The sequence below is a fragment of the Leucoraja erinacea genome, chromosome 27 (genome assembly GCF_028641065.1).
Source record: "Leucoraja erinacea ecotype New England chromosome 27, Leri_hhj_1, whole genome shotgun sequence".
NCBI lineage: Eukaryota > Metazoa > Chordata > Chondrichthyes > Rajiformes > Rajidae > Leucoraja > Leucoraja erinaceus.
The window spans coordinates 25,636,150-25,651,379 of NC_073403.1; the positions used below are offsets into that span (position 1 = coordinate 25,636,150).

The window sequence follows — 15,230 nt, forward strand, 5'->3', positions numbered from 1 at the left end:
CTATTTGTCCTCTTTGTTTGATCTCTCCCACTGTTGTACAGAACATGATTGTTCTAAACATCACTCTTCCTTTAACCTTTGTGTCGATGGCACGGAAACATTCCTTTCTGCATCCCTGACACAAAATAAATATGAAGTAAACGAGACATTTAATTAGCAGAAGATTAAAGCAATCGCTTAACACAATATTTTCAAAGAAATTACCGTTATACTAAAAGCAATATGGAAAGTTTGAAATATAATGTATTAAATCTTGCATTTATTAGGGGGCATGTATAGTGAAACCCAAGTGAAAATCTGCAATGGAAACATTACAGTAAATGGCGCAGGGGCGCACGGTGGCGCAGCGGTCGAGCTGCTGCCTTACAGAGCCAGAGACCCGGGTTCGATCCTGGCTACGGGTGCTATCTGTACAAGTTTGTACCTTCTCCCTGTGGCCATGTGGAATTTCATCGGGTGCTCCGATTTCCTCGCACACTTTAAAGACATGCAGGTTTGTCAGTTAGTGGTCTTCTGTAATTGCCCCTAGTGTGTAGGATTGTGTCAGTGTGCAGGGTGATTGCTGGTCAGCCCAGACTTGGTGGGCCGACCAGCAAGATATATTTTTTTTCCACGCTCGATCCATTTTTATAAACAATGAATACAATGTTCCAACAATCATCTCCCAGATGGTCGATAACCACCAGAAGTTTTAGTTGAAAGAGGTTCAAACCAGCATTCCTTCTTTCTGAAGAAGGGTTCCGACCCAAAACATTACCTATTCCTTTTCACCAGAAATGCTGCCTGGCCTGCTGAGTTACTTCAGCATTTTGTGTCTATCTTCAGTATGAACCAGCATCTGCAGGTCCTACCTAGACCTCTTCTTAAATCTTTATCTTATCAATGCTGATCATTAGATAAAACCAGATGCACTCGTTATGTGCAATAGGTCTATAAGTGATATAAGAAAGGCTTATTTGATCATTGATAATTGTGAGCAGTTTTGGGTCCCATATCTGAGGAAGAATGTGCTGGCATTGGAGAGGTTCAAGAGGAGGGTCACAGGAATGACCCCAAGAATGAGTGGGTTAACATATGATGAGCGTTTGAAGGCACTGGGCTTGTACTCGCTGGAGTTTAGATGGATGAGGGGGGACCTCATTGAAACTTACCAAATAGTGAAAGACCTGGCTAGAGTGAATATGGAGAGGACGTTTCCACTAGTGGGAGAGTCTAGGCCCGGAGGCCATAGCTTCAGAATAACATGGCCTACTATTAGAAAGGAGATGGGAAGGAATTTCTTTAGTCATAGGGTGGTGAATCTGTGGAATTCATTGCCACACTCTGCCGTGGAGGCCAAGTCAGTGGATACTTTATGTGGAGATTGACAGATTTTTGATTAGGAAGGGTGACAGGGGTTATGGGTCGTAGGTAGGAGAATGGGGTTGACAGGGAAAGATAGATTAGCCATGATTGAATGGTGGAGTAGACTTGATGGGCTGAATGGCCTAATTCTGCTCCAAAAACTTAGGAACTATATTTGTTCCTGTTCAACATTTTATCTAATCCTCACACACAGAGTTCATGAGGACTGTCAACATTCTAATTTCTTATCTCCTAACAATTGTGGGGTTTTCCATTTTAGTTTGAAGGGACTGAAATTCTCCAACCTCCATGATGTGTTATGCCAAATTGGGTTATGCCAATGACTTTTCATTCCATGAGTAATGGAACATAGTTGGTTTAAATTCAATACAAATTCTTCCTCAGTTTCTTCATGAAAATTGACCTTTGTGGATAAATCAACCACAGTTCATCAGGGTTGTTGGCTGACTGGGTAAGGGTGGGGAGTTTGATTGAATCTCAAGTGGGCTGTGCCAATCTGGCAGTTGGCTGGAGAAGATTTACAAGTAGTTCTAGGATTTTCCATAACACAAATTGGATATAATGCAATTAATGTATGAGGGAATTCTAGTTGTATCACAAGGCATGAATTGGCTGTAATGCGATTTCGACCGGGAACTTGAGAACCACGTAAAAGTTATTTTGGAAATTGACATGTAGAAAAAAAGCTGTCTTGGAAAGAAAAACAGTCAAGGAAAACAACTATTTCCATGTAACCTCCCTGCAATAATCAGACACTGTCTGTCAGTTTCACCACAAGTGGCCGTTGAAAATGACAAGCAATCCCTTCTATTGATAAGTCGGAAGAAGGGTTTCGGCCCGAAACGTCGTCTATTTCCTTCGCTCCATAGATGCTGCTGCACCCGCTGAGTTTCTCCAGCAATTTTGTGTACCTTCGATCTTCCAGCATCTGCAGTTCCCTCTTGAACACTTCTATTGATACCTGTGCAGTTATACTCTGTTAAACAAGAGATCATACAATCTTGAGCATATTTAGCTTGTAGTCACAAATATAAACTTAAACCTATTAAAAAAATATTTTGTTTTTCAAAATTCCATGGGAAAATAAAGCGTTGTAATTGTGAGTCTGAAACACTCCAGCCCATTAACCCTCTTTCTACATTGTCGCATTTGATGTTATAATTGCAACTTTCTACAATACAGGTTTAGATTCATAGCCATAGTCAGACAGTTCAGAAATAGACGCTTCAGCCCATTTTGTCCATGCCGACACAGATGCCCTATTTAAATCTTTCCCATTTGTCCATGTCTGGCCCATATCCCTCTAAATCTATCCTGGCTATGTACCTATCCACATTTCCTATAAATATTGTTATTGTGGCCGTCTCAACTACTTCCTCAGGCTGCTCGTTCAATATACCCACCATCTGCCATGTGAAAAAATTGCCCCTCAGACTCACTATTGAATCTTTCCCCTCTCATTTTAAACCGAAACCAGGCAGTACAGCGACACAGCAGTAGAGCTGCTACCTTAGCGTGCCAGAGTCCCATGTCTAATCCTGACTATGGCTGCTGTCTGTGTGGAGTTTGCATGTTCTTCCTGTGCCACGTGCGTTTTCTCCGGGTGTTCCGGTTTCCTCTCATATTCCAAAGAGGTGTGGGTTTGTAGGTTAATTGGCCTCTGTAAATTGCCTCTAATGTATAGGATAAAACAAGTGTAGGGGTGATCATTGGTTGGCACGGACCTGGTGGGCCAAAGGGCCTATTTCCATGCAGTATCTCTGAAACTAAAAGCTATGCTCTCTGTTTCTTGATTTCCTTACAGGGGAACACAATTGTTTCTGAGGAACGCAACAATTGCACTACAGCATAACTACCTGCAGAACTCCAGATGCATTGGAGTGAAAGTATTTTTACAGTGGGCTGAGAGTGGAGTTAGATCTTTTCCTCGAGCAGGTGTAGCTGTCAGTCGCTCACATTGTTTGTGTAGGAAGGAACTGCAGATGCTAGTTTACACCAAAGATAAACACAACAAGCTGGTGTAGCTCAGCGGGTCAGGCAGCATCTCTGGAGAAAAAGAATAGGTGCCATTTTGGGACGAGACGCTTCTTCGGACTGAGCATCAGGGGAGAGATAAACTAGAGGTATGAATAGGTTTGGAAAGGCTCACATTGTTTGAGCTGTATTAGTTCCCATACTCAATTTAAGATTGGTTGGTGAATAACACCTTCCCCAGGAGTGGAGGTGTGTCTCCTCTTGTCTAGCTCTGAAAGATAGCAGAGTCAGGGGATGTGGGGAGAAGACAGGAATGGAATACTGATTGTGGATGATCAGCCATGGTCATATTGAATGGTGGTGCTGGCTCGAAGGGCCAAATGGCCTACTCATGCACCTATTGTCTATTGTCTATTGTGGGACAAAAGAAACATATTTTCTCAAACAAAATACTGTAGATGTTAAATCCATTCTTTGTTTCAAGAATTTGTTGCAGATATTATGCTCATATGTATCTCCTATACGAAGTTAAGGGCCTGTCCCACTTTCACGACCTAATTCACAACTTTTTTTTACTTGTGGACATTTTTCATCAGGCTAGCAAAAAAAGCCCTGACTTACTTGATGCCACGAGTACTTACATCTAGCATCACGACCTACCTACGGCCTCCTATGACCTTGTGACGACCATGCTGCGAGTATGAGTCAAGGGCAAACTCGGCAGAGGTTGTGAATTAGGTTGTGGAAGTGGGACATGCCCTTTAGAAGACCAATCAAAATACATGGGTCTTTCTCATATAATTAGAAAATTAAAAGGGAAATAGCCTTGTCATTTCACAAGCTCAGGATATAAAATAAAATTGGAATAAAAAAAAAATTGTGAGTATCCTTTCTCTCCTCTCATAATTGAAAAACATAGTTCAATAAATTCCGTTAGGAATTACATAGAATAGACATGCAGGAACATGTCCCATTCTTGCAGGCTGTGACTTACTCTCGACATGAACCTTCTCTCATCTTACTTTATCTGTCACGATCAGCATATTATTTTAGTCCTTTCTTCCTCATATGTCTTTCACTTCCTCCTAAATGCATTTCTGCTATTTGCCTCCATGATCTCCCAGGTTCCACATCCCAGTGCATAGGAATTTATTTTATTCCTCTTTTTCACTTGATGTTCTGCTTTAATTGTCCTTTCCAGTTGCTCGTCGGGTTGTCCACTCCTTTTGTCACTTCCGACTGAGAGTCGCGCTTTCATACTTTTACTCAGCACACACTGCAGGGAGCAGGGTGTTGGCATTCCAGCCGTAGACTTCTTTAAATGAAAGCTTGCTGAAATACAACAAGGTCCTTCTTCAGACTCTCACTGCCCACTTTGTGAGTGTGTTCATTTGATCCATGTAACTTTCTGAGACGTGGTGAACATCTCAAAGAAGAAAGAAGATGGCATTATGGCATTCTGAGGAAGGGTCCTGACCCGAAACGTCACCTATCCGCGTTCTCCAGAGATGTTGCTTGACCTGCTGAGTTGCTGCAGCACTCTAGGTCCTTTTGTGTATTAACCAACGTCTGCTTTTAAATCCATAGCTCCAACTGTTTCACAAAATAGGGAGCGACAAAGAGCCTGAAGAAGGGTCCCAATCCAAAATGGCGCCTATCCATGTTCTCCAGAGATGCTTAAGAAAGAACTGCAGATGCTGGTTTAAACCAAAGATAGACACATAAAACTGGAGTAACTCAATAGCGGGACAGGCAGCATCTCTGGAGAGAAGAAATGGTGACGTTTCGGATCGAGACCCTTCTTCAGACTTCAGAAGTCATCCATTCCTTCTCTCCAGAGATGCTGCCTGTCCTACTGAGTTAATCCAGCTTTTTGTGTCTATCTCCAGAGGTGCCTGGTCCACTTGGTCTTCTTTCCTTTATGGGTCAAAGTAATATATTGTTTATTAGGTGAGTTAACTGCAGCTTCTGGGAGGTATCATTAGGTAAGTGGACTCTTTCCATAGAAACATAGAACATGGGACAGTACAGAACAGGAACACGACCTGCGGCCTACAGTCCCAAACAAAATGGCAAGAGAAACTAATCTCATCTGCCTGTACATGATCCATATCCCTCCATTCCCTGCATATCTATGTGCCTATCTAAAAACCTCGTAAATGCCACTATCGTATCTGCCTCCACCTCCACGTTCTAGGCACCCACCACCCTCAGTATAACAAACGAACAAACTAATGAATGAAACAATGAATTAATGAATAAAATATATACATGAATAATTAAATCGAACAATACAAAACCAAACCTGCCTCCCACATCTCCTTTAAAAGTTTGCCCTCTCATCTTAAAGCTACGACCTCCAGTCTTCGAAGTTTTCACCATGAGGGATAATATTTCTGACTGTCCAGTTCATGCCTTAACTGGTTCATGATTGGGGCTGAGGTTGGATGACATGGAAGAGTGGGACCTACATTGATAATATTCTGTGGCGTTGTGGCGATCGGTTTCAGTTACTAATGGCATAAAAGGGAGTACTGCAAAGTTTATTTCCTCCATTATTTTGTTTTTTTTCCTTATTTTTTTGGACTCTCCCTAAAGACTATGAAGACCGGATTTTAGTGGTATATTTTGCAGTTTTTCATGCATACAAGATGTTATTTCTACTGTGGAAAGTGAATGCAATAATCCCCAGCTTGAATGACGCTGCTTAAGTTCCATGTAGAGTGGTATTTTGTTTTGGCCGTGCTCTGCGATGAGAGGAAGTGGGGTTTACAAATTGCTGGAGGAACTCAGCGGGTCAGGCAACATCTGTGGTGGGAATGGATTGGTGAATTTATGGGTCGGGACCCTTCCTTAGATTCTGACCTGAGTTCAGTCTGAAGCAGGGTCCCAACCTGAAACGTCGCCTATCCATGTTCTCCAGAGATGCTGCCTGATGTTACACCAATGAGTTACTCCAGCACTTTGTGCCTTTTTAAAAAAATAAACCAGCATCTGCCTTTCCTTGTGTCTTGGCCCATAGTTAAAATGGGCCTTGGCATGCCAAGTAACAAGAGATTATCTTGTCCCTGTGGGTACTGAAGAATATCTAAGCCTAAATGTCTGGAGGGCTGATAAGGAATTGTCCAGCTGCCGAGAGTGTGAGGAAGAGTTGTTGTCGGCTGGTTTTATGGCATGTCTGAAAATTGTGACTTTGCTCGGCTTATCAAAATATTTTTTCACTGAGGAATTTGAGAGAGAGGTACGCACATAAGCGATCTGATGTAAATATTCACAGGCTGAAAACGAGATCAGAATCAGTAACTTTTCACATTTTTTTGATTGTTGTGTTGCGTTCCCCCCAGGGTTTATCGCGCTGAACTCGGTATCATTTCCTGAATCTACCAGCTGCTATGAATGATCAAAGACAGGCCAGTAGAGGTGGGATGTCCTCTCTGTGCAGTGCTCCTTATCCGAGCAAGTATCACTATAACAAGAGTATTTCAGGGCACCAGCTACAGTCATAACACCAACAAAAAATGAAAAAGCCACGCACATCCGTACGCAATGAATTATCACATCTATATTTTGATATTTTATCAACTTTGTATATTAAAGGCAATTAAAATTTAGATTGTTTTCTCTGGAATGTCGGAGGCTGAGGGGAGACCTGATAGAAGTATATAAGGTTATGAGATGTGCAAGTCAGGTCGACACTCAGAACCTTTTCTCCAGGGTGGAAATGTCCAAGACACCGTGGGCAGCACTGTGGCGCAGCGGTAGAGTTGCTGCCTTGCAGCGCTTGCAGCATCGGGAGACCCGGTGACTGCGTGGGTTTCTTCCGAGACCTTAGGTTTCCTCCCAAGACGTACAGGTATGTAGGTTAATTGGCTTGGTGTATGTGTAAGATTGTCCCTAGTGTGTGTAGGATAGTGTTAAAGTGTGTGGATTGATTGCTGGTCGGCGAGGACTCGTTGGGCCGAAGGGTCTGTTTCCGCACTGTATCTCTGAACTAAACTAAACTCGAGGTCACAGCTTTGAGATTGTGCATAGAATTCTTACTCCGTTATCCATTCCCGTCAAAGCAGCTTAACACGCCTATTCTGCAACTTCTTGCAGGGACAAAACCACCCACTACTCTCTCACGGATATTTAAATTAGTGCTGACTCCCTCTCGACAAATGAATAAATAAAAATAAACTGTGGAAGAAGAGCTGCGAGGTGCATCAGACCATATTGTGGTCACGTTGGTTAAACCACTGGCCCTTATTTGGGTTTCTAAAAGCACCAGTGTTCAAAGCAGACATGTTCAAAGGACAGCCAATTTGAATGTAACTTTTTAATTGAAGTGAGGAAAAGCAAACATGTCACCAGTTATATTTAAGTGGTTCAAAAATAGGAGAGGGTCATGATTTATAATTCACCTGCTGCTTGTTGTGAGGAGAAGTGTTCTGAGACCATAAGTACCTCGCTCACCTGACCTATGCTGCATTATTCACATTGATACCACTTGCCACAACCACTTTCCTTTTACAGTGAACACTAGGCACCATGGTGGCTCAGCGGTAGAGTTGCTACCTTACAGTGTCAGAGACCTGACTTAGGGTGCTGGCTGTATGGAATTTGTACGTTCTCTGCGTGACCGCATGGGTTTTCCCCGGGTGCTTCAGTTTCCTCCCACACTCCAAAGACACGCAGGTTTGTAGGTTAATTGGTTTCAGTAAAGATTGCAAATTTTCCCTAGCGTGTAGGATATTGCTAGCGTATGGAGATCGCTAGTCGGCATGGACTCGGCGGGCCGAAGGGCCTGGTTCCACGCTGTATCTCTAAACTAAACTAAATAAGGTGGTGTGACTGGGTTATTAGTTCAGGCAAATCACTAAATAAACTATTTGAAACCTAATTGTTTAAATGTGTTGCACATTTCAGCACAGATGTAAAGCTGTGATTTTTCACGATAATAAATTCCGATTACACGTTTAGTATTTCCCAAACTATTTAAGGGACTATTTTGGATTTCAAAGCTTCAACCATAAATGTCCAGCCACTTCTTGTTTAAATATAAGATGATAGACTAAGAATCAGCAACAGATATGCTTTAACATTGTTGAATATTGTCTCTGGCCAGGTTCCCAAACCATTTAGATACAGAAATGCAGAGCAATTATCAAAACTGAAAATGTCAAACTTGCATTAAAATGTATTGAGATTATGATTTTAATTTTTGGCACTGTATTCCTAACTGTCTGGATTGTGACTGTCCCAACTCGAACACTGAAGGATTCCTTGTTAATACTCACAGCTTTGAGAAAATTGAAGATATTACATAGAAAATAGGTGCAGGAGTAGGCCATTCGGCCCTTCAGTATGATCGTGGCTTATCATCCAAAATCAGTACCCCGTTCATGCTTTCTCCCCATATCCCTTGATTCCATTAGCCATACGAGCTGTATCTAATGCCCCTGTCCCACTTAGGAAACCTGAACGGAAACCTCTGGAGACTTTGTGCCCCGCCCAAGGTTTCCGTGCGGTCCCGGAGGTTTTTGTCAGTCTCCCTACCTGCTTCCACTACCTGCAACCTCCGGCAACCACCTGCAACCTCCAGAAACCGCACGGAAACCTTGGGTGGGGCGCAAAGTCTCCAGAGGTTTCCGTTCAGGTTTCCTAAATGGGACAGGGGCATACCTCTCTCTTGAATACATCCAGTGAATTGGCATCCATTGCCTTCTGTGGCAAAGAATCATGAAGGGAAGTCTAAATTAAGTTCTAAAAATATTGGCAATGCAGTGTGGAACAGGCACTTGAATTGGGAGCAAAAAAAAAGGAACTGCAGCTGCCGGTTTACAAAAAAAGACACAAGCTGCTGGAGTAACTCAGCACATCAGGCAGCATCCCTGGCGAACATGGTTAGATGATGTTTCGAGTTGGGATTCTTCACGCTGGAATCAGCAAGGTCAGACTAAGGACAAAATAGGGGTGGAGGTGGAGACAGACATGATAGTGGCATTTAAGAGACATTTAGATAGGCACATGGATGAGCAAGGAATAGAGGTATGTGGATTGTGAGCAGGCAATGGAGATTAGTGGGGCCCTTCTTCAGGCTGATGGGCTCTTGAATTAACTGGTCAAAATCGATGTTTATGCTTCGGATAAAGTCTGCTTCTGCTAAACTCTGTGTCATAACCAGCTTCTCCTGTCCTTCAGTTCCTTCTAAAATGCATCTGTTTCTCCAGGGAAATTTAATATCTAGTGTGTTTTCACACCATGGCTTGCAGAAAGGACCAAGGGCCAAGGTTTAATCCTTGGATTAAGCTCTGCTGATTTAGCTGACCCTTGCCTTAATGGTTACTGCGGGTGTTTTAAGTTGCAATGAGTGGCCTTGTTTAAGGTTCACTGAGTTCTGGATTCAGATTGTTATTCTTAAAGAAAAATGCATGCAGCTGAGGGTAAAATGAAGCTAGATTGGGAGCTCCTTATGGTCATGTAATCTGTTGACATTCACAATGATGACAGTTAGCTGATTTATCAGAAATCAAATGGGAATCACTGAAAAGGGAAACAGCCATTTCAACACACAAGCCTTCCTGGTTCAATCATGATTTAGACTTTTAGACTTTATAGATACAGCATGGAAATAGGCCCTTCGGTCCATCGAGCCTGCACCGACCAGCAGTTTCCCCTACACAAACACTATCCTATGCAATAGGGAAAATTTACAATTTAACCAAAGCTAATCAATCTACGAGGCAAACAATTGGGCAGCAGCCACCTGACAACCAAAATTCATTTTGTGAACACAAACTTTAAATGAAAAGGCAAACAATTTGGCAGCAGCCACATCGAGGGGACTCGGCGTGGAGTAGACGTGCGTTCAGTGTTATTCACACACGGGAGGAGGCCTGGTCCCCCAACGCAATATAACACAACGCAATATAAAACAACGCAATATAACATAACAACAGATGGAGATGCACGTTGACTTCCCTGTGATTTCCTGCCTTTAAAGAAAAGTGTAGCCTGACTAATATCCACAGCCCAGAGGGGCGGCATGGTGGCACAGCGGTTGAGTTGCTGCCTCACCGTGCCAGAGACCAGGGTTCGATCCTGACTACGGGTGCTTTCTGTATGGAGTTTGCGCGTTCTCCCCGTGACCGCGTGGATTTTCGCCGAGTGCTCCGGTTTCCTCCCACACTCCAAAGACGTGTAGGTTTGCAATTTAATTGCCTTCAGTAATTTGTCCCTAGTGTGTGTTGGATAGTGCTAGTGTACGGGGTGATCGCTGGTCAGCGCGGACTCGATGGGCCGAAGGGTCTGTTTCCGCGCTGTAAGTCTAAACTAAACTAGATGGAGTGACTGAGGTTTTCAACACCAAAACGTAGGTTACATCAATAATAGATTTTTTTTAACAATAAACTGCTTTAGTGTGGGTCACTGCTTTCCGTATTAAATCTTTGAATTCATTGAAACTTCTTGTCTGTTTCAGGTGAAATCAGATGTTACTGTGATGGGCCACAGTGTGTAGCGACGGGCTACATGTGTAAGTCGCAGCTCTCTGCCTGCTTCACCAGGCTACTGGATCCTCACGATGCTGATTCTCCCTTACTACATGGCTGCACAGACACTTTCTCAAACACAACAGAGATTTGCCAGGCACAAAACCCCTACCACCACAAAGGACACTGGTCACTCTTGGAATGTTGCTGGGAAGATATGTGCAATTATAAAGGGTTACAGGATGTTTTGCTGCATTCTGGAAGTAGCATATCAGGTAATAAATCTTAGCGAATGAGTTGTACATAATGATTTTGAGAGTTTCTACAAAGAATAAACGTGGGGCCACCATGTAGGGTAGCATGGTGGTGTAGCGGTAGACCTTGCAGACCAAGGTTCGATCCTGACTACGGGTACTGTCTGTATGGAGTTTGTACATTCTCCCTGTGATTTGCGTGGGTTTTCTCTGGGAGCTCCAGTTTCTCCCCACACTCCAAAGATGTACAGGGTTGTAGGCTAATTGACTTGGTAAAATTGTAAATTGTCTCTAGTGTGTGTAGGATAGTGTTAAGGGTCTGTCCCACTTTCATGATCTAATTCACAACCTTTTTTACTCATGGACATTTTTCATCAGGCTAGAAAAACGGCCCGACCTACTTGATGCTACGAGTACCTACGATTAGCATCACAACCTGCCTACGACCTCCTAAGACCTCGTAACGACCATGCTGCGAGTATGAGTCATGGGCAAACTCGGCAGAGGTCGTGAAAGTGGGACAGGCCCTTTAGTGTGTGGGGATCGCTGGTTGGTGTGGGCCAAAGCGTCTGTTTCTGCACTGTATCTCTAAACTAAAACTAAACACTACCTTATTGTTCAACGTATTGGATAAAGAGGCAAAGTATTGGGGCACAGAATTTTTCAAACAGACTTGTTCTAGTTTATAATTTTATGTTTTCCTTTGCTCCATTTGCCTCAATTCCAACAAATAGTCTATTAAATGTCAACATTAAAACCAAGCAGAGAGTATTCTAACTCAGTGATCAAAATTCCACCACTGCTACATTGAGTGATCCTCTTTTTTTAATCAAAAATAGTTATTCACATATTAAAATGATATATCCAGTACAGTAAAATACAAATCTGAACCCACCACCATAATACACAACAAATGATAAACTATTAATCAACTATCTTACAATCCTTGTCAAGGATGCATTCAACCCCCCACGGTGCACAGCGGTCCCAGAAATCCCCCAGGGCACCCGTGGACAGTGCATAGTCCCTCTCTAACACCACCCGGGCACGAACGTTTACCCGGAAAAGGGGCAGGCGGCTGGCTCGGGCATTGAGTGATCCTCTTGGACTGTCTCGTGTTAATGTGTGTGCAGATATAATGCAAACTGTCGAGCTGGTATGTAATTGATCGCCTTTCCAACAAGGGATGAGATTGGACTGGCGAGAAAAGATGACAAGTGGCCTTTAGATTTTCCAGAATGGTTATTTTAGTTTTTGTCCCAATCTTTTCATTACTGTGCTTCCCTTTAAGAAAACGTAAAATATAATTACTTCAGAATCTCAAGAATGTTAAAAGCTTTGAGAGGTCTTTGATATTTCCGAATAAGGTTAGGAACATTAATTTACAGTTTTAAAAGTACAAGGTCATAGAGATAAGCGCAGGATATTTTACCCATTGCGTTTGTCCTATCTCGCGGCCTCTGCCCACTATTCAATTAGGCTGTTTATTATCTCTTTTCTCAATTATCTTTTGGTATCTTCCTTTCCACCCAATCCTACAGTCGACAGTGAAACGGAAATTGAAACTATTCAATTTTGGAGATTTCAATTTGTTCCCCTTGCAGTGTTTGGAGACAGTTTTAATATTAGGCCGTCACTGATGTGAAGAAGTCACGCTAGTTTTTAACATCTTGTTTAGCCTCGAATGCTGCTTGCTGTTTGATGGCCGATGTGCTTTAAAGTGCAATGATTGAAGGGAGGCAATTTTTGATAATTTTTCAATGAATCTTTGGACAATCTTGCATTTGCTATAAGTTGACATTATTCCTGATGTTCTTTAACCTCATGCCATCAATCCATTTCATTTTGTTAAAGTCCAGTATTTTCCCACCCGCTCGGATATATTTTCTGGTGAGAACAATTCTAGTTTCTTTAGTTTATCATTCTAGCTGAGTGACCTAATTGACGGATTATTAGTATAATTTCTATAAATCCTTTCCTCTGCTACTCTATCCTTGGGTAAGTATAGTGACCACAGATGTATACAATTCTCCCTGTGTGGCCTCACTAATGCTTCATAAAATTCCTTAACCCCCAGAGCTGTACCTCTGGCACGCGATTACCATGTTGTAGTTCCCATAGTTAAGTGGGGAGGGTTTAAACAATGATCATTTTGAAGGACACAAAGTTCTGGAGTAACTCAGCAGTTCAGACAGCAGCCCTAGAGAACATGGATAGGTGACGCTTCAGGCCTGGAGGATCCTTCTTCAGACCCTTCTCCATGGTCTCCAGAGATGCCGCCTGACCCGCTGAGTTACTCCAGCACTTTGTGCATCTTTCCTTGGTAAACCAACGTCTGCAGTTCCTTGTTTCTACAATATTATCATTTTCATGTGTTCCATACTAATCCTCATGGAGAAAAAATACATTAATTCTAAATATACCAGTTAAAATATGGAGACATGCCTTTTGTAGTGGCTTGCTAATATCTGACTTTCTCATATGACATTGATAGAGGCCACTTATCCCAATGAGTCTATGCTGGTTCCAATTTCCCCACTTAATTTCCCTGTAAGCTATTCTCATTCATGTACACATCTCCATCAACTCAAACTGATTCTGTTCTTTCTATAAGGGGCTATTAATCTACCACCACAGGAGCTGGCGTTGCCTCTTAGTTTCATGTTTCTGGCTTATTGGAACTCTTTAATGTTACCAGAGAAGATCCAGAACTACATGGAAGAAAGTCGTGATTTATACAATGCCATTCTTTGCATTACTTTTTTAATGATATTCATTGGTATACAAGTTGACAAGTTACAGTAGAATCAGGCCTTTAGGCCCATCGAGTCCACTCTACCATTCAGTCATGGCTGATCTTGCCCTCCGAAACCCATTCTCCTGCCTTCTCCCCGTAACCTCTGACACCCGTTCTAGCCTAGAATTTGTCTATCTCTGCCTTAAAAAATATCCACTGACTTGGCCTCTCCTCCCTTCTTCCCCACTCCCACTGTCCATTACCAGCCCCCCCCCCATCAGATGTAAGGAACTCAACCAATTTGCACAAAGTGGGATCTCACAAACAACAACATGGCACTGATCACACAATCCAATGTAGTGCTGCTGTTTGAGGGCTAAACATTGGTCAGATATGGATATATCTTCTCTCCATTTGCAAAATAGTCCCATGGTAACTCACCATAGGAAAGGCAGATGATGTCTTGGGTTAACACCATGTTTACACGTACGAAATCTGAGGAAACTTCCCAGGATAGAGATTGAGCTGTTCTCATGAGTGGGAGAATTGTGAACAATGGGATGCATTTGCAAGTTAAAGGACTAATGATTGAAAATTGAGACGTGAAGTCCTTCTCACAGAGGGTAGTGAATGGTGGAATTCTCTACATCTGATGACAGTGTAGACCAGATCATTGGCAATATTTAAGGATGAGATGGATGGGTATTGGTAGGATTGAAGAACTGAGGGTGATGGGGAACAGGCATGGAAGATGATTTGAGGCATGCACAGATCAGCCATGATTGTCCTAAATAGGCTTGAGGGATCTGGTGGTCTATTCCTGCTCCTATCTTAACATCTTCTCTTGATACTACTCAGTATCAACTGAAATGACAATATATATTTTTTACCAATTAAAATGTCTTGATAGAGATTTGAATCCACAAATAAAGTATGCTTCCTTCACAGTCAAACAATTCAGAATGTTTATTTAGATTAGAGATACAATGCGAAAACAGGCCCTTTGGCCCACTGAGTCAGCGCCGACCAGCGATCCCCGTACACTAGCACTATCCCACACACTATGGACAATTTACAATTCTTACCAAAGCCAATTAACTTACAAATGCTGTACGTCTTTGGACTGTGGGAGGAAACCGGAGCACCCGGAGAACACTCACGGGGAGAACGTACATACTCCTTACCTAGACAAGCACCCGTAGTCAGGATTAAACCCGCTTATCTGGCGCTGCAAGGCAGCAACTCTACCGCAGTGCCACCATGCCACCCATCTGATTGCCACCTTTGAAGAACTGAACAAGTTTTACTATCCAGTCTGTGTTTCTGCATGTTACCACCACATCCTTGTTGGCCACCTCCAAATGAACTAAAGTAAAATCAAGGGTCCTCCCTATCTCTGACGTATTGTTGAAGTGATTCACTTTACTG

At 42.6% G+C, this 15,230-nt stretch overlaps 1 protein-coding gene across 1 annotated transcript in view; it reads left to right on the forward strand.

The window, feature by feature from the left end:
* LOC129710371 (BMP and activin membrane-bound inhibitor homolog) overlaps nucleotides 1–15,230 on the forward strand; it is a 52,321-nt gene that overhangs the window by 20,302 nt on the left and 16,789 nt on the right. Inside the window, exon 2 of the mRNA XM_055657328.1 lies at nucleotides 10,802–11,086. Within this exon, the coding sequence (XP_055513303.1) occupies nucleotides 10,802–11,086 (285 nt within the window). The remainder of the gene's footprint in view (nucleotides 1–10,801; nucleotides 11,087–15,230) is intronic.